This window comes from Anoplopoma fimbria, chromosome 2 (assembly GCF_027596085.1).
Source record: "Anoplopoma fimbria isolate UVic2021 breed Golden Eagle Sablefish chromosome 2, Afim_UVic_2022, whole genome shotgun sequence".
Classification (NCBI taxonomy): domain Eukaryota; kingdom Metazoa; phylum Chordata; class Actinopteri; order Perciformes; family Anoplopomatidae; genus Anoplopoma; species Anoplopoma fimbria.
In genome coordinates, this window is record NC_072450.1 from 32,389,137 (window position 1) to 32,411,615 (window position 22,479).

The following is a 22,479-nucleotide window of genomic DNA, read 5'->3' on the forward strand; positions in this document are numbered from 1 at the left end:
ACAAAACAGAGGAAAACTATTTGTTATACAATGAAATAAACAAAGGAGCCTGGCAACGTCAGACCTTGAAAACATATGACCCTTGGAACATGGGACCTTAGAAACATAGGACCCTTGACACATGGGACCTTAGAAACATAGGACCTTAGAAACATAGGACCCTTGACACATGGGACCTTAGAAACATAGGACCTTAGAAACATAGGACCCTTGGAACATGGGACCTTAAAAACAAAGGACCCTTGGAACATGGGACCTTAGAAACATGGGACCTTAGAAACATAGGACCCTTGGAACATGGGACCTTAGAAACATAGGACCCTTGGAACATGGGACCTTAAAAACAAAGGACCCTTGGAACATGGGACCTTAGAAACATAGGACCCTTGGAACATGGGACCTTAGAAACATAGGACCCTTGGAACATGGGACCTTAGAAACATAGGACCCTTGGAACATGGGACCTTAGAAACATAGGACCCTTGGAACATGGGACCTTAGAAACATAGGACCCTTGGAACATGGGACCTTAAAAATATAGGACCCTTGAAACATGGGACACTAGAAACATAGGACCCCTTGGGGAAACATAGGACCCTTGGAACATGGGACCTTAGAAACATAGGAGGACATGGGACCTTGAAACATAGGATGGAACATGGGACCTTAGAAACATAGGACCCTTGACACATAGGACCTTAGAAACATAGGACCCTTGGAACATGGGACCTTAGAAACATAGGACCCTTGGAACATGGGACCTTGGGACCTTAGAAACATAGGACCCTTGGAACATGGGACCTTAGAAACATAGGACCCTTGGAACATGGGACCTTAGAAACATAGGACCCTTGGAACATGGGACCTTAGAAACATAGGACCCTTGGAACATGGGACCTTAGAAACATAGGACCCTTGGAACATGGGACCTTAGAAACATAGGACCCTTGGAACATGGGAGAAACATAGGACCCTTGGAACATGGGACCTTAGAAACATAGGACCCTTGGAAAACATAGGACCCTTGGAACATGGGACCTTAGAAACATAGGACCCTTGACACATAGGACCTTAGAAACATAGGACCCTTGGAACATGGGACCTTAGAAACATAGGACCCTTGGAACATGGGACCTTAAAAACATAGGACCCTTGGAACATGGGACCTTAGAAACATAGGACCCTTGGAACATGGGACCTTAGAAACATAGGACCCTTGGAACATGGGACCTTAGAAACATAGGACCCTTGGAACATGGGACCTTAGAAACATAGGACCCTTGGAACATGGGACCTTAGAAACATAGGACCCTTGGAACATGGGACCTTAGAAACATAGGAGGACATGGGACCTTAGAAACATAGGACCCTTGGACACATAGGACCTTAGAAACATAGGACCCTTGACACATGGGACCTTAGAAACATAGGACCCTTGGAACATGGGACCTTAGAAACATAGGACCCTTGGAACATGGGACCTTAAAAATATAGGACCCTTGAAACATGGGACCCTAGAAACATAGGACCCTTGGAACATAGGACCCTTGGAACATGGGACCTTAGAAACATAGGACCTTAGAAACATAGGACCCTTGGAACATGGGACCTTAGAAACATAGGACCCTTGGAACATGGGACCTTAGAAACATAGGACCCTTGGAACATGGGACCTTAGAAACATAGGACCCTTGGAACATGGGACCTTAGAAACATAGGACCCTTGGAACATGGGACCTTAAAAACAAAGGACCCTTGGAACATGGGACCTTAGAAACATAGGACCCTTGGAACATGGGGCTTTAGAAACATAGGACCCTTGGAACAAAGGACCTTAAAAAGTCAAGGACCCTTGGAACATGGGACCTTAGAAACATAGGACCCTTGGAACATGGGACCTTAGAAACAAAGGACCCTTGGAACATGGGACCTTAGAAACATAGGACCCTTGGAACATGGGACCTTAAAAACAAAGGACCCTTGGAACATGGGACCTTAGAAACAAAGGACCCTTGGAACATGGGACCTTAGAAACATAGGACCCTTGGAACATGGGACCTTAGAAACATAGGACCCTTGGAACATGGGACCTTAGAAACATAGGACCCTTGGAACATGGGACCTTAAAAACAAAGGACCCTTGGAACATGGGACCTTAGAAACATAGGACCCTTGGAACATGGGACCTTAGAAACATAGGACCCTTGGAACATGGGACCTTAGAAACATAGGACCCTTGGAACATGGGACCTTAGAAACATAGGACCCTTGGAACATGGGACCTTAGAAACAAAGGACCCTTGGAACATGGGACCTTAGAAACATAGGACCCTTGGAACATGGGACCTTAGAAACATAGGACCCTTGGAACATGGGACCTTAGAAACATAGGACCCTTGGAACATGGGACCTTAGAAACATAGGACCCTTGGAACATTGTGTGTTAACATGGGACCTTAGAAACATAGGACCCTTGTTCTGGGACCTTTATTTGGAACATGGGACCTTAGAAACATAGGACCCTTGGAACATGGGACTGTGTGTTAATCATTGTTTGGTCCTTGTTTGTTCTTCTCTTTATTTTGAAGGGCTTGGAGACGCCGGAAGTCGTCTTGTTTTCGTTGCTGGGGTCAAACCGACGTGTTCACAGAGAGACTTTGTTGTTAAAGCGGATTGTTCAACGGCGACATGATGAGCAACATTGTTGCTGCAGCTGACACACGGGGACGTGAGACCGGCCGGCGATGAGGGACGCGTGTGACCTGAGAGCGACGCGGACACGCAGCTGTGACTTTAACTCCACGTCTTCCTGTCTGGAGGCTGATCGGCTCAGCTAAGCGTCAAGTACGTCCACTCTTTGTTTCAGGGTACACGCTGCTGTGTGTCACCAAACACACGCTGCTGTGTGTCACCAAACACACGCAGGCAACTTCCGCACAGAGGACGTGTGTGTGTGTGTGTGTGTGTGTGTGTGTGTGTGTGTGTGTGTGTGTGTGTGTCTGTGTGTGTGTGTGTGTGTGTGTGTGTGTGTGTGTGTGTGTGTGTGTGTGTGTGTGTGTGTGTGTGTGTGTGTGTGTGTGTGTGTGTGTGTTCACCTGTAGTTACTCACTACAGCAAGTAACGTAACGAAAAGTCCTCACATGCTAACAGGCTAGCATGTGAGTGTGTTAGCCTGGTGGCTAGCCAGCGTTAGCTCCCAGATACAGCCTGGATACAGCCTCACATACAGCCTCACACACAGCCTCACATACAGCCTGGACACAGCCTCACATACAGCCTGGACACAGCCTCACACACAGCCTCACACAGCCTCACACACAGCCTCACATACAGCCACACAGCCTGGACACAGCCTCACACACAGCCTGGACACACAGCCTGGACACAGCCTCACACACAGCCCTCACACACAGCCTGGACACAGCCTCACACACAGCCTGGACACAGCCTCACAGCCTGGACACAGCCTCACACACAGCCTCACACACAGCCTCACATACAGCCTCACACACAGCCTGGACACAGCCTCACATACAGCCTGGACACAGCCTCACACACAGCCTGGACACAGCCTCACACACAGCCTCACACACAGCCTGGACACAGCCTCACATACAGCCTCACACACAGCCTGGACACAGCCTCACAGCCTCACACACAGCCTGGACACAGCCTCACAGCCACAGCCTCACACACAGCCTGGATACAGCCTCACACACAGCCTGGATACAGCCTCACATACAGCCTGGACACAGCCTCACATACAGCCTCACACACAGCCTGGACACAGCCTCACAGCCTACAGCCTCACATACAGGACACAGCCTCACATACAGCCTGGACACAGCCTCACACAGCCTGGACACAGCCCTGGACACAGCCACACAGCCTGGACACATCACACAGCCTGGACACAGCCTGGACACAGCCTGGACACACAGCCTCACACACAGCCTGGACACAGCCTGGACACAGCCTCACACACAGCCTGGACACAGCCTCACACACAGCCTGGACACAGCCTCACATACAGCCTCACACACAGCCTGGACACAGCCTCACACACAGCCTGGACACAGCCTCACATACAGCCTCACACACAGCCTCACATACAGCCTCACACACAGCCTGGACACACACACAGCCTCACAGCCTGGACACAGCCTCACAGCCTACAGCCTCACACACAGCCTGGACACAGCCTCACAGCCTCACAGCCTCACACAGCCTCACTCACAGCCTCACTGGACACAGCCTCACATACAGCCTGGATACAGCCTCACACACAGCCTCACATACAGCCTCACATACAGCCTGGACACAGCCTCACATACAGCCTCACACACAGCCTCACACACAGCCTCACATACAGCCTCACATACAGCCTGGACACAGCCTCACACACAGCCTGGACACAGCCTCACACACAGCCTCACACAGCCTGGACACAGCCTCACACACAGCCTGGACACAGCCTCACACACAGCCTCACACACAGCCTGGACACAGCCTCACACACAGCCTCACACACAGGGTTTTATCAAACACTCATTCAGTCATTTATTCCATGTTTTTGAAACGTGTGAAACTAACTGTCTTCGTCTGCCCGCCTGGTTAGTTGTGTTCATGTTTTACTTGTGTTAGCAGGTAAAGCCCTCCTGTCGTCCATTGTTTTAACACTAACCGGTGACGCTAACCAACTAGTGCGAGCCGTGACGAGCCTCACATACAGCCTGGACACAGCCTCACATACAGCCTCACACACAGGGGCGCGAGGCCCAGTTGTTCACCCTGCGACCTTTCACCCCTCTGATCGGCTCACTGAGGCGACAGAATGAGCTCCATTCTGTCATACAACAGTATTAATAATTAATAATGTATGCCAAAGGAATTCATCAACAGTCTGTGACGTTAATAGGCGGACAACACATCACATACGTTCATTTCTGTGGGTCTATCCAGCTTCCCAACTTTTTTGCTGACTTGCTATAAAATGACGTGTGTGTTTGTGTGTTTTGTGTGTTGCAGGGAACCCCAGTTGAAGACAGAGTTGTGTGTTGGTCCTCTCTCAGCCCTCCTGACAGTGCAGCTGTATATTTACAGGTGCAGCTCAGATATGACTAAGAGAAGCCCGTCTCTTCAGCTTGTCAAAAGGTACTTTTTGTTTTCACTCAAATCTGTAAACAAAGTGAGTCACTTCTCTAAACGGTGTGGTCTGTAACAAAACTATGTGGTCTACGAACCTCCGTGTCCTCAGAACTATGATTTTATGGGGCCCCGGTACTCTCCTCAATGCACCAGGAACAGCGTACGCGTACATCGGGTGTATGCGTAGGTGGACGTTTGTGTGGGCAATGCTTAAAGTCCAGGTCATACAATTTGGCACGCAGCGTTTGTACAGTCTGCACTGGACACATGGATCTGTGTGGACATGGGTAGATGAAAACATTGATCTCGCGCACATCTTCCCTTCCATGCTATGAAATAGCTTTAAGTTGCAGCTTTAAGTTGAACCTGCTGTGCGCATTTTAAACTCAACTTAAGTATCTTAGAGTTCACTATCAGGATTATGGCATTTGCAGCTCAAGTAATCTTATTTATGCATTTGTTAAACTCCCATTCTGTATGATCTCACAAAGAAAACTCACAATTTTTGACTCAAGAAAGATGCTTACTGGTAATCTGACAAACAGGAAGAGGTCCAATTTATAACACGGCTGTATGAACTAACGCAGCAGAACAAGATTAATATGTGCAGACATAAGGTCAGTGTGTCAGTTTGTTCAATAACAAACACAATAGTAGCACTGCAGGAGATTGTGTTGTTGTTATTATTGTAGGACAATGTTCTATGATATGATTCACCTTTTTTTACTAATACTAGAGATGATTAAAAGTGCCACTAGACTAAATGATGAAGCAAACTGTATGTTTTTTTCCATATGTAACCGATATTGTCTGCTGCATCAAATAATCACCAGAGAGTGCAGAGGGCACTGTTATCAAGTGACCCACTGTATTAACATAAACTAGTGACCGCTGAGATTATATGTCTGTATTGTCACATTTGAATTTTTGCGGCCTGATTGTGGTAAAGGAGAGCAGTGCTGCAAACACTAGCAGGCTTTTAAGAGGACTGAACATGTGTGTGTGTGTGTGTGTGTGTGTAAAAAAATGTTATTTCATATTACATTTTTGATTACAAATTTTTCAGTGAATTTAGTGCGGACATTGCGTACTACTTCCTTTTGCAGGGCATCATTCTTCTAAGCCCCTTGTCTACCAAGGGTGCATTAGACAATGTTCAATTCATGTTTAAATGGCATATTATTTTGGATGATAACACATTTCCTAACCTCGGTTAGGAACAGATGAACATTTCCATTCTTCCGTGTGACAGGATGCTGAACCATCACTGCAGAAGGAACCCTGAGCTTCATGAGGAGCTGCAGATCCAGGCTGCAGTGGCAGCAGGGGATGTCTGCACGGTCAGGAGAATGCTGGAGCAAGGATACTCGCCTAAGATCCGCGACGCCAACGGCTGGACGCTGCTCCACTTCTCTGCTGCCAAAGGAAAGGAGAGATGTGTTCGAGTCTTTCTCGAGCATGGAGGTCAGAGGCTTTGTCTTTTTTTTTTCTCGCTGTTGAGGTTGGCTTCATTTGGTGGTGAGCATAATGTTATGATGGGTCTTAACACTAGAGGTCATTATTTCATTCACCTCTGTGTCGGTTGAAAGCCATTCCTGTTGAGAAATATATAACATGACGTCACACATTTCTTCCTCAGACGGCAAGGAAATAGACCTCACAATATGTGATGTAAAATATTTTGTTTTCTAAAGCGATATATATATATATATATATATATATGACACTATGAAAAGCATTTGAAGTTACACAAAACATTAAAATACAACTTTGACCTGGCATTTTGCTTTCATCTTTGACGACAGACTGATTTCTTTAATCACAATCAGTAAAGCTTTGATACCTCACAAAAGCAAACAATTACCACTTATATTCGCATTGTTATGAATTATAACAGTGAACCATAGTGCATTATAAAATATATATAACTATGGAAGTATTCTGATTCTTGACCTAAAAAGTCATTATAAAATGCATTACAAGTATGTTTAAAAAGCATTATCATGTACATAGGCATTATGAAAGGGTTACCGCACATTTCAATAATGATGTTACAAAGAAACGCAGATAAATGAAGTACAAGCAACCATAAAATAACATTTAAAACAGACAGTACAAAACATAGCAATAAAAGGAACATTTCAGACCTTTCAGAAAAATCTAAGTTTCCTTATCCGATTTGAAACCTGTAATTACCGGAACTCCAATATTGCAATCGCACAGCATAAGAATTTGAACCAGGAAATAAAGGTATTAAAAGAGTTATTGATGACAAGCTCCGACCTTACTGGTGCTCTTTATTAGTACTTTTTAATGTTTGTAAAGCATGTAAAAAGCCAATAAGTGTTTAGATTTGTTTCAAGTGAGAGATTTATTACTTTTTTTTAGTGACTTTGCTGTTGTTAACAATACTGTTGCTGCTCTAGAAACAATATTTTGCTCTACCTAAATTATAAATAACTTCTTATCCTATTCTGAATTTACTTGTTTTTAAAATTCTATATATGTTTTTAAAAGCAATGATTTAGTCATGAAAAAGCAGAGCATGGATAAATGTAGCTCCTTTTATAGTAATAAAATCCTAAATATATCTTTCCCTGCCTGAAGGCCACCATAGTTCTCTGACGCAGGAGCAGGGATGCCACTAAATATCACCCTTTCAACAGGCCCTATTATGCTATTTTTCGGGTGCATATTTTTATCTCAAGTTACACTTACAACATGTTTACATGCGTTAATGCCCATAATCCTCCTTGTTCTTCCCATCCTGGCTGTCCTGAAGCACCTCTTCTCACCCTCTCTCTGAAATGCTCCGTTGTAGCGCTTGCTCCTCCCTCCAGAAAGCAAAGTCTGCTCTGATTGGTCAGCTAGCCCGCGCTGTTGTGATTGGTCAACGTTTCACATTTCAAAAAACTCTTCCTCCGAGCTTCAGCTCCGTCTCTCTCTTTTGTTGTTTGAGGGCCAAACTGACTCCGGAAGGAGTTTTACGTCACTTCTGTAACATGGTGACCTCATAAAGTTACATTATGACCTCATAAAGTTACAGAAGTGAAGGAGAGAATTCAATGGAGCCGTTTCAGGAGCTTCTGAGGGGGGGGGTGTAACTCATTTTAGGCTTGGACTTCAGGTTTTACACTCTACGGACCTTTTACATGTACAAAAATATATATAACACCCTGAATAAGAGGTGGAAAAGCATAATAGGGCCACTTTAAGTAGACCTTAAAGCTGAAGGAATTGCCTCTTGGCCACCTGGAGGCAGCACAACACAATCTCAACACTGACACATTATCACCTAATAAAGTGGTTTGGAAATAGTGGCCACTCTCCAGTTGCCGTTGTAAGCGTAGACGAACTGTTCCTCTCTGACGTGACTTCCCTGGTATGAAAGTCCTGGAAAAAGTCTGTCTGTTGCTCTAAAGTCATGTGATCCCTGCCCACTAGAAACTGATATGAACGGTTAAAGGATGTTTAAAGTTTTTGCTCTGAGGAAACGTGTTGCTTAGTCATAATGTCTAGCTGTGTCTAAACTCCAGTGCACTGTGTTAGTCAGAACCCTGAGGTGTGCTGGTGTACCTAGAGTATAATACTAACTAAAGGACAGAGAGTGTGGACTACTGAAGAGTTTCACTCACAGCCTGAAAGCACAACTCCTGTTGTCATGACATTCCTCTCATGTCCACTCTTTCCACTCTCCTTTGTGCAGCTGACCCCACAGTGAAGGACTTTATCGGTGGCTTCACTGCACTCCACTACGCTGCTATGCATGGCAGAGCACGCATCGCCCGACTGATGCTGGAATCCGAGTTTCGCAGTGACATCATAAATGCAAAAAGCAATGACGGCTGGACGCCACTGCACGTGGCGGCCCATTACGGCCGAGACTCATTTGTACGCCTCCTCCTCGAGTTCAGGGCCGAGGTGGACCCCCTGAGTGACAAAGGGACCACACCACTACAGTTGGCCATCATCCGGGAGCGCTCCAGTTGTGTGCGGATCCTCCTGGACCACAGTGCCAACATTGACATTCAGAACGGCTTCCTGTTGCGATACGCCGTCATCAAAGGAAATCACTCGTACTGCCGCATGTTCCTGCAACGGGGAGCGGACACTAATCTGGGACGCCTCGAAGACGGCCAGACGCCCCTGCACCTGTCCGCCCTCAGGGACGACGTGTTGTGTGCCCAGATGCTGTACACGTACGGGGCCGATGCCAACACCAGGAACTACGAGGGCCAGACACCAGTCGCTGTATCTGTAAGCATGTCTGGGATCAGCCGGCCCTGTCTGGACTTCCTCCAGGAAGCCACCAGTGAGTCTCACGAACACACTACCCGTCACAAAAGCATGTCCCACTGTGCTTCACGTAGGTACCTGTTCACGCCGAGTTAAAACAATCCAACAGCTAATTGTCCCTATGACGAATAATAACGATAAACACAATTCATAACACATTTATTTTTTTCTCTCACTGACATTTAGGTATTAAAATTACACTTGACAGAACCTCCAGAAAAGAAAAAAAAGCATTTGAGAGTTTAAACCATGTCATACACACGCTACGTTACTGTTACGGTGGTTGGTGTATGGGGTGTAGAAAAAGGATTGCGAGTTTAGCATTAACAAGTGATGGAGCTTCTTATTGGAAGTTGAAATGGCTGCTTGCCAGCAAACGCTTCCAATGTGTAGTGTTCAGCCTCAGAACAATCCCAGGGTGGAGGAACAGGAGAGCACATTACCTGAAGCATTCTGATTTCGAGGGAACAATGGCCGCATTCCTCCACTGCCCCCCCCTGCTCTTTGATATCTTTGATATCAAAGAAACTGTGCACTGCATCAGACAAGTCCTTTCAGAGACTCCCAATCCCTCAGCCAGATCACATATCTTTTGGGTTATTGATTACACCTCTACCTCCCGGATTAACTCGTATGCTATGAAAGGCTTGTCCCACACTGTACCACAGGCACCCAGCCCCCAGCCCCCCCTTTTTTCCAACCACTGCGCACGTCTCTCGTGTCAAATACTGCATTATGTACAGCTGTTCACGTACAAAGGTTCCAACTTCAAGCAAAACCAAAATCTTAGACATACTCGTACATTTATTTTTGAGATTTGACCCAATCTAGGATACTGATTTAGGAACAGATGTGCAAGCATGTGTCTTCTATACAAGGCCATATACTGTCTACTAGAAGGAAAAACTATGGTTTAATATAATATCAAAGACTCAAATAAACACTGTACCATGTAGGTGTGTAACAGACCCACACAGGCAGAGAGGTCAGCTCAGCTGGGATGTTTTCAGGTACACTAGGATCAGTGTGTCCCTCCTGTGGACAAACTATGCCACACGGACATTGGTTATAGCTCAAGCGCTTATCTCTGGCTCTCCCTGTTGTTTTTATTTCTTATTATTTAGTATAGTTTCCCCGACATGAATACCGAACGACCTATGAATCTGTCAGGCTGCAGTAACGAGCTCCACTGTGTAATAACTGTTTCTGTTCCTCTTTCAGGACAACCTCGGTCTCTTCAAGACTTGTGTCGTATAAAGATCCGTCACTGCATCGGCCTTCAGAGCTTGAAGCTGTTGGAAGATCTACCAATTGCAAAGGTTATGAAAGACTATTTAAAACACAAGTTTGACAATGTGTGAAAGGCGGCGGCACTAGAAGAGGAGAGGCAGACTTTAAAAACTCTGCTATCATTTCTAAAGACTATGCAATCACTGTCCTCCTCGTCTGGAAGAAAAATGTCCACAGGTCTGTCTAGCTTGGGCGTCCAGTTCAAGAGTTCTCTGCCGCTGTTCTCCCCGTTAGCCTTTTTTACGGTAGGAACAGTAGAATGGACGTGGATCCGTCTCATGAAAGCAATGGTTATGGTTTTTGTGGCAAAAAGAAGCTAGCAGTTAGCATTATTACAATTTATGTCGTCACTATAAACATGGGCATGGTGCATACTTGCCAAGTCTTCTTTTTTTTACTGAGTTATTGGAAGCTAAACTCAAATTACTGCAGTAAATGATTTTCTTTCAGACTCAAAATCAACATTGTGTTGAGCTACTTGGATATTTATAGCTTTGAAAAAAAACAACACTTGAGAAGGTACACTCCTGATTTAGTTTCATCACCCAATAGTGAGATCAATTTTGGTTGTTTTGTCTTTGTTTTTTTTTTGGTTTTTTTTTCCATTTAATTTAATGCCTGTTGTTGTTATTTATTCTTTATTACGTTCATCCGTTTGGAAAATTGTTCATAAAGACTTAAAATAAATTATTACTTTTCTTAAATTCCCCCCCCAAAAAAAAGCCCTGGTTCCAAACCTCTGAATTTACCGCCCACGTCTCCAATTGGTTCAATGATTTAGCGTACTGGTGTTTTATGTCCAATTGACAGTCATTTCCAACAGCTGGCCAATCAGAGCTAGCGAGATATGTCCAAAGAAACAGCAGTGTTACGTTTTGCAATAGAGAGAGAAAAAAAAAAAGTCATTTAAAAAGCTCAAGGTGGCTGGGAAATGTAGGCAGGCAGCCCGTCCAGTTATTTAATTACAGCCGAATGAAACGCTCAGACAGACTTCAAAGACTACAACTTCTTAATAAAGCTTTTGATTTATTAAATTGCTGGGAGAATTAAATGAGAATTCCTTACAATGAAACAAAAATGATTTTTTTGAAAAAGGACTACTAACCACCCTATCTTTAATCTGTGTCTGGCTCTTAAATTCTAAAATGAGAGTTGATCTGTAATAGTTCCCTGCCCAGCATGACATTAATATGTCACATCAGATTGAATGAGGTGAAGATAAATTAGTTCACTGCTGATTCGTTGGAATTGAACTGCTCTCTGGAATATCGACAGTAAGCCGGGGGGGGGGGGACGTTTTGAGGTTTGGAGCTACGATTGTGCGCTGTAACAAAATCAGAGTGTATCTTTTCTAAAACGACACACAGCATTAGATCTACTCAAACAAGTATTTTTTTTTTTCTTCTCTGATATGGAAGAATAACTTGCCCAGATACATTTGTATTTCATAACAACAAACAAGAATATAACATGCAGTAAATTATCTGAAATTATTTTTGGAATTTAAGTTTGACGGTTTCGAAAAATAATAATTTGATACTACCAATTGACTATAAATCAATCCATGCCGACACTATGTGTTGGACATTTGAGTTTGGAGTGAATTCACTGTGATAGAACTCTGTTCTGGAAGCACCACGTTGACTCAGTTGTTGATGGAATCATGAATGATACGGAAGGTTTTGGATAACACTGACACAATCGCCACAAGCTACAGTCAATGTAAATATATTACATGTACAACAGATATTTTTGTAGAATTTATTTAAGCAATGATCTCTGGTATTCTTAATGTATTTAAAGTTTGGAAAGTATTGTGATCTGTTTGGTGTGATTCAAGTATTTTTTAATTTTGTGTGTGTCTGAGTTAAAGAACTCTGTTGTACGAGAATCATTTGGAATCGACATGAGGATCTTTATGGCAGACATGTTGGGTGCTCTCTTAAAATTCATCATCTCTTGCAGGTAACTCTGTTGTGGAGATTATACTGTGAATTTTTTTTTTTTCATTTTGACAATTCAAAATAAAATGTAGGATTTGGGATCAAAATGATCCCCATGCCACAGGAAATATATATATTTTTTAATGTGTCTCTGCATGTGTTTTAAAAAAAAAAAACCCGTCGTGATATTTGTGGCGCCTAAACTTTGTTTTTCTAAAAATGTTGTATTCACACAATGTTCACCTGCAAAAAAGTACGATTTTAATATCATCAGTTTCATTTTCAATGTTTGGATTTGTCTGCAGCTTTGGATCATGACACATGCAAACTGTGCTGTATGCAGGTAAACTGAGATTAACACTTGAATACGTTCAAACAACACTACTAAATGGCCAGTTTGTGGCTCCTATGGGAAGCTGGGAAGTGAGTTTTCAGGGGCCGCGTCCATCAAAAAGTCTGCCTTTTTAAAAAAGTGAGTACAGAGTGACGGGACCAGTCCTATTTTAAAGGCTCCTCCAAAACCATTGTGTACATCTCTGAGGCCTAACAAACCATCAAGTGCATTTCCTCCAAGGCTGAGCAAAATATCAATATATCAATATAGTGATATGAGACTAGTTAATATCTTAGATTTTTTGGATATGGTGTAATATGACATAAAATGGTATGATATTGCAGATTAAATACTTTGACTTTATGAGACCATCTCACACGACGTGACATACGATGAACCCGTAAGATCGCTGTTTATCGGGGGCCTTAATCCATTGAACGCTGCATTGATATTTGTTTATTGGAGCCCTTGGAGTTTGGTCTTTTTTTTTTTTTTTTTGGTGACCACTTTGTATTTTTTCGAGTTAAGTGTGTCCAGTTTAAACATGATGATCAAATCATTACAGATTTGGTAGATAATATATATATATATATATATATATATATATATATATATATATATACACCTCCTGAGCTTACCTCTGTTATGTTCTACTCTGACAGCCATTCGAAACCTCCCACCAACACTAAACTTTTACTTTGATGAGGATCATCTGAAACAGCCTGGTCTTTGTGAGGGTAATGTGTGTCTCCTGGTGCACAGGTTCAACCCCCCCGGTCTTCTAAATGTCACTCGAGCTAGGCTGTTTCCTCGCTGGAATGGTAACGATCACAAAACCAGACGGCGTTTGTTTTAAAATCGGCATTTTATTTTCTATTTTACAATGTGAGTAATGTGTGTAATTGTGCATATGACCTGTGTTTTAGATGTAGGTCCATAGGTAGTGTACTGATCTCTTGAATCAAATTGATTTGACTATTACTGCTAAATGATACATTCTGGATGCAGCCCCCCCCACACCCCACCCAGATGTGAGAGAAGATAAACCCTTTGTGTTCATCATGCCAGAATATTCTCCAGCACATTTCAGTTCTGTTTCATGTTTTCATTGTGTTCATCTCTCCACGGGATTCTGGATTTGATACGATGCCATTTTGCAGCAACACTTTTCTATTGTGTGTGTGTGAATGAGTTTGTCATACATGCACTGCCTTCTCCAGTCGGTTCCTCAGCAGATTTCGGTCGTCACAGTCAGGGAAACACTTCATACATGTCTTATGTGGCTATCAAATGGCTGTAAGTCTTCCACACCACCAACTACTGAATGTACAGATTATGCAGATTTTTAAACGTAAACTGCAAAATGTGTGAATAAACTCAAATTAACATTACGCTTCGTTAATTTACTTCATTTTTGTACTTATTGGAGGTCTAAATCTGGGTTTTATACACAGCCTCTCTGTCCCACTATAACCAGTCCACCCAGCTTATCTGTCCCAGTATAACCAGTTCACTCAGTCTCTCTGTCCCAGTATAACTAGTCCACTCTGCCTCTCTGTCCCACTATAACCAGTCCACCCAGTTTATCTGTCCCAGTATAACCAGTCCACTAAGCTTATCTGTCCCAGTATAACCAGTTCACTCAGTCTCTCTGTCCCAGTACAACCAGTCCACTCTGACTCTTTGTCCCAGTATAACCAGTCCACTCAGTTTCTCTGTCCCAGTATAACCAGTTCATCCAGTCTCTCTGTCCCAGTATAACCGGTCCTTTCTGCCTCTCCGTCCCACTATAACCAGTCCACTCAGCTTATCTCTCCCAGTATAACCAGTCCACTCTGAATCTCCGTCCCATTATAACTAGTCCACTAAGCTGGTCAGTCCCAGTATTACCAGTCCACTCAGCTTATCTGTCCCAGTATAACCAGTCCACTCAGCCTCTCTGTCCCAGTATAACCAGTCCACTAAGCTTATCTGTCCCAGTATTACCAGTCCACTCAGCTTATCTGTCCCAGTATAACCAGTCCACTCAGCTTATCTGTCCCAGTATAACCAGTTCATCCAGTCTCTCTGTCCCAGTATAACCAGTTCATTCAGTCTCTCCATCCCAGTATAACCAGTTTACACTGCCTCTCTGTCCCGGTACAACCAGTCCACTCTGCATCTCCGTCCCAGTATAACCAGTCTACTAAGCTTGTCTGTCCCAATATAACCAGTCCACTCTGCCTCTCTGTCCCAGTATAACCAGTTCATTCAGTCTCTCCGTCCCAGTATAACCAGTCCACTCTGCCTCTCTGTCCCAGTACAACCAGTCCACTCAGCCTCTCTGTCCCAGTATAACCAGTCCACTCAGCCTCTCTGTCCCAGTACAACCAGTCCACTCAGCTTATCTGTCCCAGTATAACCAGTTCATCCAGTCTCTCTGTCCCAGTATAACCAGTTTCTCTGTCCCAGTATAACCAGTCCACTAAGCTTATCTGTCCCAGTATAACCAGTCCACTCTGCCTCTCTGTCCCAGTATAATAGTCCACCAGCTTACTCCCTGTTCATCCAGTCTCTCTGTCCCAGTATAACCAGTCCACTCTGTCTCTCTGTCCCAGTACAACCAGTCCACTCTGCCTCTCTGTCCCAGTATAACCAGTTTACTCTGTCTCTCTGTCCCGGCACAACCAGTCCACTCAGCTTATCTGTCCCAGTACAACCAGTCCACTCTGCCTCTCTGTCCCAGTATAACCAGTCCACTCTGCCTCTCTGTCCCAGTACAACCAGTCCACTCTGCCTCTCTGTCCCAGTACAACCAGTCCACTCTGCCTCTCTGTCCCAGTACAACCAGTCCACTCTGACTCTCTGTCCCAGTATAACCAGTTTACTCTGTCTCTCTGTCCCGGCACAACCAGTCCACTCTGCCTCTCTGTCCCAGTACAACCAGTCCACTCTGCCTCTCTGTCCCAGTACAACCAGTCCACTCTGCCTCTCTGTCCCAGTACAACCAGTCCACTCTGCCTCTCTGTCCCAGTACAACCAGTCCACTCTGCCTCTCCGTCCCAGTACAACCAGTCCACTCTGCCTCTCTGTCCCAGTACAACCAGTCCACTCTGCCTCTCCGTCCCAGTATAACCAGTCCCCTTCATGAACGTCCACAGACTGGAGCTGTGTTTCCGGTGGAGAGCGTCCAGCAGGGAGGGCTGCTGTCTGTGCAGAGCGGACCTTAACAACAGACGGATCCACCATGTTTATGGAGACAGGACGAAATGTTTCCTTCTCATTGTTTGGTATCATTTGGTTATCATAAAACTATATCGAAGTAGATAGATGGATGGACTTCATGATCCCAAACTGGGAAACGGTTGTGTTATAGCAGCAGGTGATCCATTGCAACAGTAAACATACATATCAATGCTAGAGATGTATATCTACAGAATATACTATATAAAGAATATATTACAATACGCTAGAATAGAATAAACATAGGATAACATACTATATATATTAGCAATATTTGTTGCAATTCTTTTTTATAGAGAGGTGAGGTGTTGTAGTTGGATATTGCTTTGGGCAGTAAAGGTTTAATGTATATGTCCTTGTGACAGTTTCAGTATCAGTCTGTCCAGTAGGAAAAAAAAGTGAGATTCTTTCAGTTTTTATTCCATATTTATTGGATCAACAAATGAAGTGCGTTCATATTTCGGGACTATTTTGTGTAGGATGTGGAAGATAATTTGCCGAAACTCTTTCCTTCCCGCGTGGAAAACTAAGTCTCCTGAGATACAACCAGCAGCAACCGGGGTGTTACCTTTCAGAAGCTGCTTAGCTTGGAGTGGCAGTAAGATTTTTTTAATGCATGCATATTTAATTGGCCCCTCTGATCCCACACACACACACACACACACAAATACTAAAATATCAAATCAACAAGAAATCAGAAAAAAATGGGCACTTTGTCAGGCATCTCTCCTGAGCTCTGTATCATCTTACTAAAGGCATTTCCCCTTCTTTCTTTATTTCCCCTTTCTTTTCTTTTTTTTTTTTCCTCCGGAATGCTGTCTTAAAAGAGGTGGTTTCTGCTTTCGCCTCCATTTGTTCTCAGCGGGACTCAAGTCAAACACTACACTGAGCATGAGGTGACCCAATAGTGGCTGTGATATACTTCTGTCTTACTTTACCAAACACGGGGGGTGCTATCGTTGAACAGATCGCTGGTAGCATTACATGATAAAACAATGCCATCCCTCTGTGGGCCAGCGAGCCTTCAGACAGTAGGAACAATAGCAGCTTTGTCAGGAGTCTCCACGGCTCGGTGTGCCGTCTAAAAATATCAAAATGCTTCTTCCTCTCCTACCTGATACGGCACCTTCATAACTGTTACACCTGAATCAATTATGTGCACATATCCCCCTATGAAGGATTCCTGCAACAAAAAAAAAATATGAATTCAACTCCAGTAGATTCCTATGTTGGTAAAGTAATGTGAGAAAGGGAGCTCTTTTCTCCAGGCCACGTCAGAATAATGCACACCGCCAATGTATTTCTATTGTATTGAAGTACAGTACAGACTTGTTGGTATCATTCTTTCCCAGATTTGAGCAATGTATCAAATGACTATATGTGAAAGGGGTCTCTTACAGTGACAAATCCACAGAAAATGATCTTTTACCAGAGACTCAAACACAGCTCTGTGTTTGTCTGCTGGATTCAGTTGCACCTTGTTCTACTAAACAAGATGCCCACAAGGTCTACGGCGTATCTCTAGTTTTATCAGTCTAAACGGTAATTGTATTTTATTGGTCATTGTGTAAAACAATAACACAACAAAATGCTCTGATCGATTACACAGTACACTACCTACCAAACACCAAACAGCAGACAAAGCAAGTGACTAGCTTGAGAACAAAAAGCCCTTTTTCCATCGCATAGTAACAGTTCAGAAGTTGGAGGCAATCACAACACAACAAGGATGATTACAGGTAATAGAACAATATAATTATTACTGCACTAAACTATAATAGAGAGTTGTACGTGCTTCTTTAGTCCAGAGGGACTCTTGTTCAGGCTCTCGTTCAGCGTGACTCTTGATTTTAATGCTATTTTCATGTTTTTATGGGTGTGGGGGGGGGATAATACTATCCCCACGCCCTTACCTAAGCCTTTGCTATTTACTGTGAGGAAAATGATTTGAGATCGCCTCGTTGCAGACACACTCAGGCCTGTACGCTATTGTTGCAGGATGAATGAAACATATTCGTCCTCCAGGAAATGAAAAGGCATTCCAGGAGCTGCCATTGGCTCCTTTCCACTGGGCTTTCTAAAGGGACTCTTTATCTTATTGCTCGGTCCAGGAGACAAGCAGCTAGCAGGGGTCAGCTGTGTGACGTTTGGTCACCTTGTGCAGAACGCTGAGAAAACAAAGAGGCTCTTTCTGATGGCCTTCGTCCCCTGTTAACATAAGCAGCTGTTAGCTGCACCATTTTTTTTTTTATCAAGACTTCATTTTGTGGTGAAAGCACTTTACCTTCTTGCCAGATGTAAAAAGGCCACTGAGGCAGAACAGAGTGACAGAGAGGCCAGTGCAGGAATTTTTCTCATGCTGGCATCCCAACCTCTCTCTCTGCCCCACTGCAGCCTCACTCACATGCTCCTTGAATCAACATACCTTAATTCTGCCTTTATTTCATTAACATTGTTAAAAGCACATGTCTCTGTCCTGTCGTAGGCTTGATGGGATTCAGGGCTGCACACATGTATTGTTGGTACTCTTCTATGGATGCTTCCTTACATTTATTGTACAGATGTTAAAATGAAGTTTAAGAAATAATTTGTTAATGTAGCCCAAAGCAATGATGAACTTCCTTTGAACTCATTCTCACTCCTAACCCATCAAATACGGCGTCTTGGCTCCGATGTGTCACTTTTCGTTCTAAATGCTTACATTCTCTTTTTGAAATATTTTCTTTGAATATAGGTTTACTTGTTTTTAATGTTTACTTGGTAATCTTCAGGAAAAGATCATGGTTTGGATTAAAATAATTGTATTAACGTGAATAAATAGGCTTGTCACGTAACTGGCATTTCTAATGTATGTAAGTTACATTACGTAAGTTACATAACAAAACTACATTTAAGTAAGTCGACGTTAATGTGGTTCTACAGAGGGCATGAACAGCTGTCTCCTGGGTTAATGTCTGTGTTTGTTCCACTCATCCGCCCTCCACTCCAACCCGTCCTGAATGGACTTCCTCTTTCTTTGTATTACGTCAGTTGATCTTATCGTCTAATATCGATGGGGCTTGTTTGCATTGAAGTAAGTTGAAAGCCTGGTGTGTCTTATACAGACTGTAAAGTGTGCCTCGGTGCGTAGGTATCAGAAGAGGAGGAGCACTGATCAAGCGTCTGTCCTTGACGGGTTGGATCTGTATCTAGACTTTCTTACATAATGTTTCCTAACAAGTGAAACTAAGTTAAGCCTAAATCTATATTTTCACACAGTACACAAACAGCTGGCTACTGGGTGAAAGTCCTGTGTTTGACTTATCCCACAACCTTGCAGAAATGTACAATGGTTTTTGTACGTTTTTCCTACTGAAATGCAGAGGCCTGCGTTTTCCCTGTGTCATTCCATTTTATTACAAATAACTTAATTTCTGAACTTATTTGTTTGGTTTTCTTTGTATGTATGGATTACTTGGGTTGTTACCGACATCTGGTGAAAATTTCATGTCAATAGCACCTTTAGAAATATATTTACTGAGAAAAATGGTGACGTGTTCAATACTTATTTTACCCGCTGTATATTATTATATATCTTTATATATTATCATCAATTCCACAGGGCAAATATTATTGACAACTTAAGGTTAAAGTCAGTCTCCCTGTGGGCTGAGGACAGGAACTGGGACTGCTTGTGACCTGCACTGATATGAGTGAAAGACACAGTGTAACAGAAAGGTCACTGTGTCTAACCTTTCTGTTACACTGTAACAGAAAGGTCACACACTCACACACTATGCAAAAATGAAAATCTCTGCCCACTCATACACGGATGTGTTTTTTCTCTCTAACACACACTGTCCTTTTTCATTTTACTCTTACTGTGTCTTGGGTCCATTATTTCACAAAAGAAAGTTTTTACTCTAAGTAGGATTCTGGTAGCTTTAGTTAAGCCTTTAGTTATGTTACCAGTAGTTGGATAAGGGTTTGAACGTTATTTGTGTTTAGTTCTGTATTCAGTAGTATTTCCATGGCTGGAGTTTTGTGTACAGTCTGTTTGTGTTTCCCAACCTGTTCTGCCATGGAACACTGTTTTCCCCATGGCACTCCACTTCGTTTCATACCAAAACACTACACGTACAGTACCAGTCAAAAGTTTGGACACACCTTCTCATTCAACTACTTTGAAGAATCTAAAATATAAAACATATTCTGGTTTGTTGAGCATTTGTTTGTTTACCACATAATTCCATATGTGTTCCTTCATAGTTTGGATGTCTTCATTATTAATCAACAATGTAGGAAAAAAAAATAAAAAAAAAATAAAGAAAAAACATTGAATGAGAAGGTGTGTCCAAACCTTTGACTGGTACTGTATAACACCCATTTTTATCTTTTGTATCACTCACTTTCTGAAACCAGAGCTTGTTTTGATGAACATAAAGCTGGTATCCAGGCAGGAGCTGGAGCACAAACAAACACACACGCACACACATAAACGCTTTCACTATTTATGTGTGTCAGACTTGAAAAGCTGAAATAATTATACTTTTCTATCTTTCTATCTATCAAATCCATCCATCCATCCATCCATCCATCCATCCATCCACGGTTTCTTCTCCCTAATGTGCCAAACTAATTGATTTTCTGGCAACCACCTGCTTTCAAAGAGAATTGGCTGCCAGGTGGTGTGTTTGATAGGATTATCTCTCCGTAGTGTTTACTTTGTTGCTGAAGTCCCTTTTGGGAATAATATACAATTATGTTAAATAATATTAATATATTTCATAGGGGTCTGAGATACCACAGCCATGCCTAAGTTCAAATATGCATTATCATTCCATACATTAACCTGGCTCAACACGTGACGCTTATTCTGACATGTAGTGTAGTGTAGAGAACAGGCTACAGGCACTGTGTAGGATGGGGGGCTTCTTGCTAAATTGATAGTGAGCTCAATATGAAAACTCTTATAATTAAATCTTAACGTGTCATTAATCTCAGTCATAATTTACAGGTGACTGTGGCTGCCTGCTAAGGCCCTGGCTCCTCCACCTTTGCCTGCCTGCAAAGAGCAGAGGAAAGGGAGCTCATAATGATGGTGCTGCAGTGCTAATGGCAGTGTTTTGAAGCCTCAGGTTGCAGGCTTTTACACCAACCACAAAAAGTATGTTGAATTATTAGGGCATGTGCCATACATAACATTATATAGCACAGAGGATTGGCTTTTTTCTCCTTCCGAACCCCCAGCCCACTCCCAACAGGAAGAAAATCCACTGAAAGTGAGGACGACAATGCAAAGGTACGTTTTTTTAACAAGATCTTTTAATGATGTTGATAAGTGAATAAATACAAACTTGTCACTAAATTGTGCTATAGTTTCAGTGCTTTTATCCGTGTTCATCTGTGGTCTCATGTCCTTGTCTCCAAAATGCACTCCTGTTTCCCAGCATTATTGAGCCAATTAGAGTTCCCAGCAGTGAAAGCTCAGGTGGGCCCTTGCTCCCACCAGTGGCAGTGGGATGTTCCCTTTCTCTTCACTTCAGGCATCCACCTACTTGATTCAGAGATCAATTTAAAGTTTAATGTTGTGTAACAATGTCAGGAAGCTACAGAGTTGGACCCAAACATAGATAGGTAGATGAGCAGGAAAAGTTCAATGATATATTGTTGAAATATGGCTTTTAACTTGAGAGACCAGGGGAAGGCAGAGGACAGCAGACAGGTAGCAGGAAAAGCAGGATACAATTACACTAGAAAAAACTAAACCGTCAGTAAAAGGCTTTAAATCGGAACACAATGTATAAAGACAGTGACGAACTGGCATTCAAACTAAATTGTTTAATGTTGATGTTCTTGTCTGCACCATAGAGCGATGTTAGAATGTAAGTCCTCATGTACTTTCCACGAAATTGAAATGGCCAAGTGCAGCCTACAACAGCACTTAAGTAAACTACATTCACTGTAAAAGTTCAGATTTTGTTTTGTTCAGAGGCCAGAGACCCATTTCTATTATACTCACTGGTTTATAAATAGACACCTACACAAACTTTCTGAAAAGGGGCCAAAGCAGGCTGAATGGCTCATATGCATGAAAGAAGAGTGTCAATACAATACAACAAGTTGTTGCTTAACATTTCTCTTCGAGAAGAGCCAATTTAAGCTTTGCCTCTGTTTCTCCACATACTGCAAAAGCACTGAACAACAGCCTTCTTTTGAAGGGAGACCAAACCAAAAAAAAAACAGCATGACAGTTTCAAGTGGCAC

At 42.9% G+C, this 22,479-nt stretch overlaps 1 protein-coding gene across 1 annotated transcript; it reads left to right on the forward strand.

Moving 5' to 3' along the window:
* The first annotated feature begins 2,641 nt into the window (after nucleotides 1–2,641).
* On the forward strand, nucleotides 2,642–13,611 carry asb7 (ankyrin repeat and SOCS box containing 7). Its single transcript, XM_054618235.1, has 5 exons — nucleotides 2,642–2,844; nucleotides 5,029–5,154; nucleotides 6,401–6,612; nucleotides 8,855–9,460; nucleotides 10,666–13,611. Exons 2-5 carry the CDS (start codon nucleotides 5,117–5,119, stop codon nucleotides 10,803–10,805), a joined length of 996 nt encoding a protein of 331 aa, XP_054474210.1. The 5' UTR covers nucleotides 2,642–2,844; nucleotides 5,029–5,116; the 3' UTR covers nucleotides 10,806–13,611.
* Nucleotides 13,612–22,479: the final 8,868 nt, after the last annotated feature.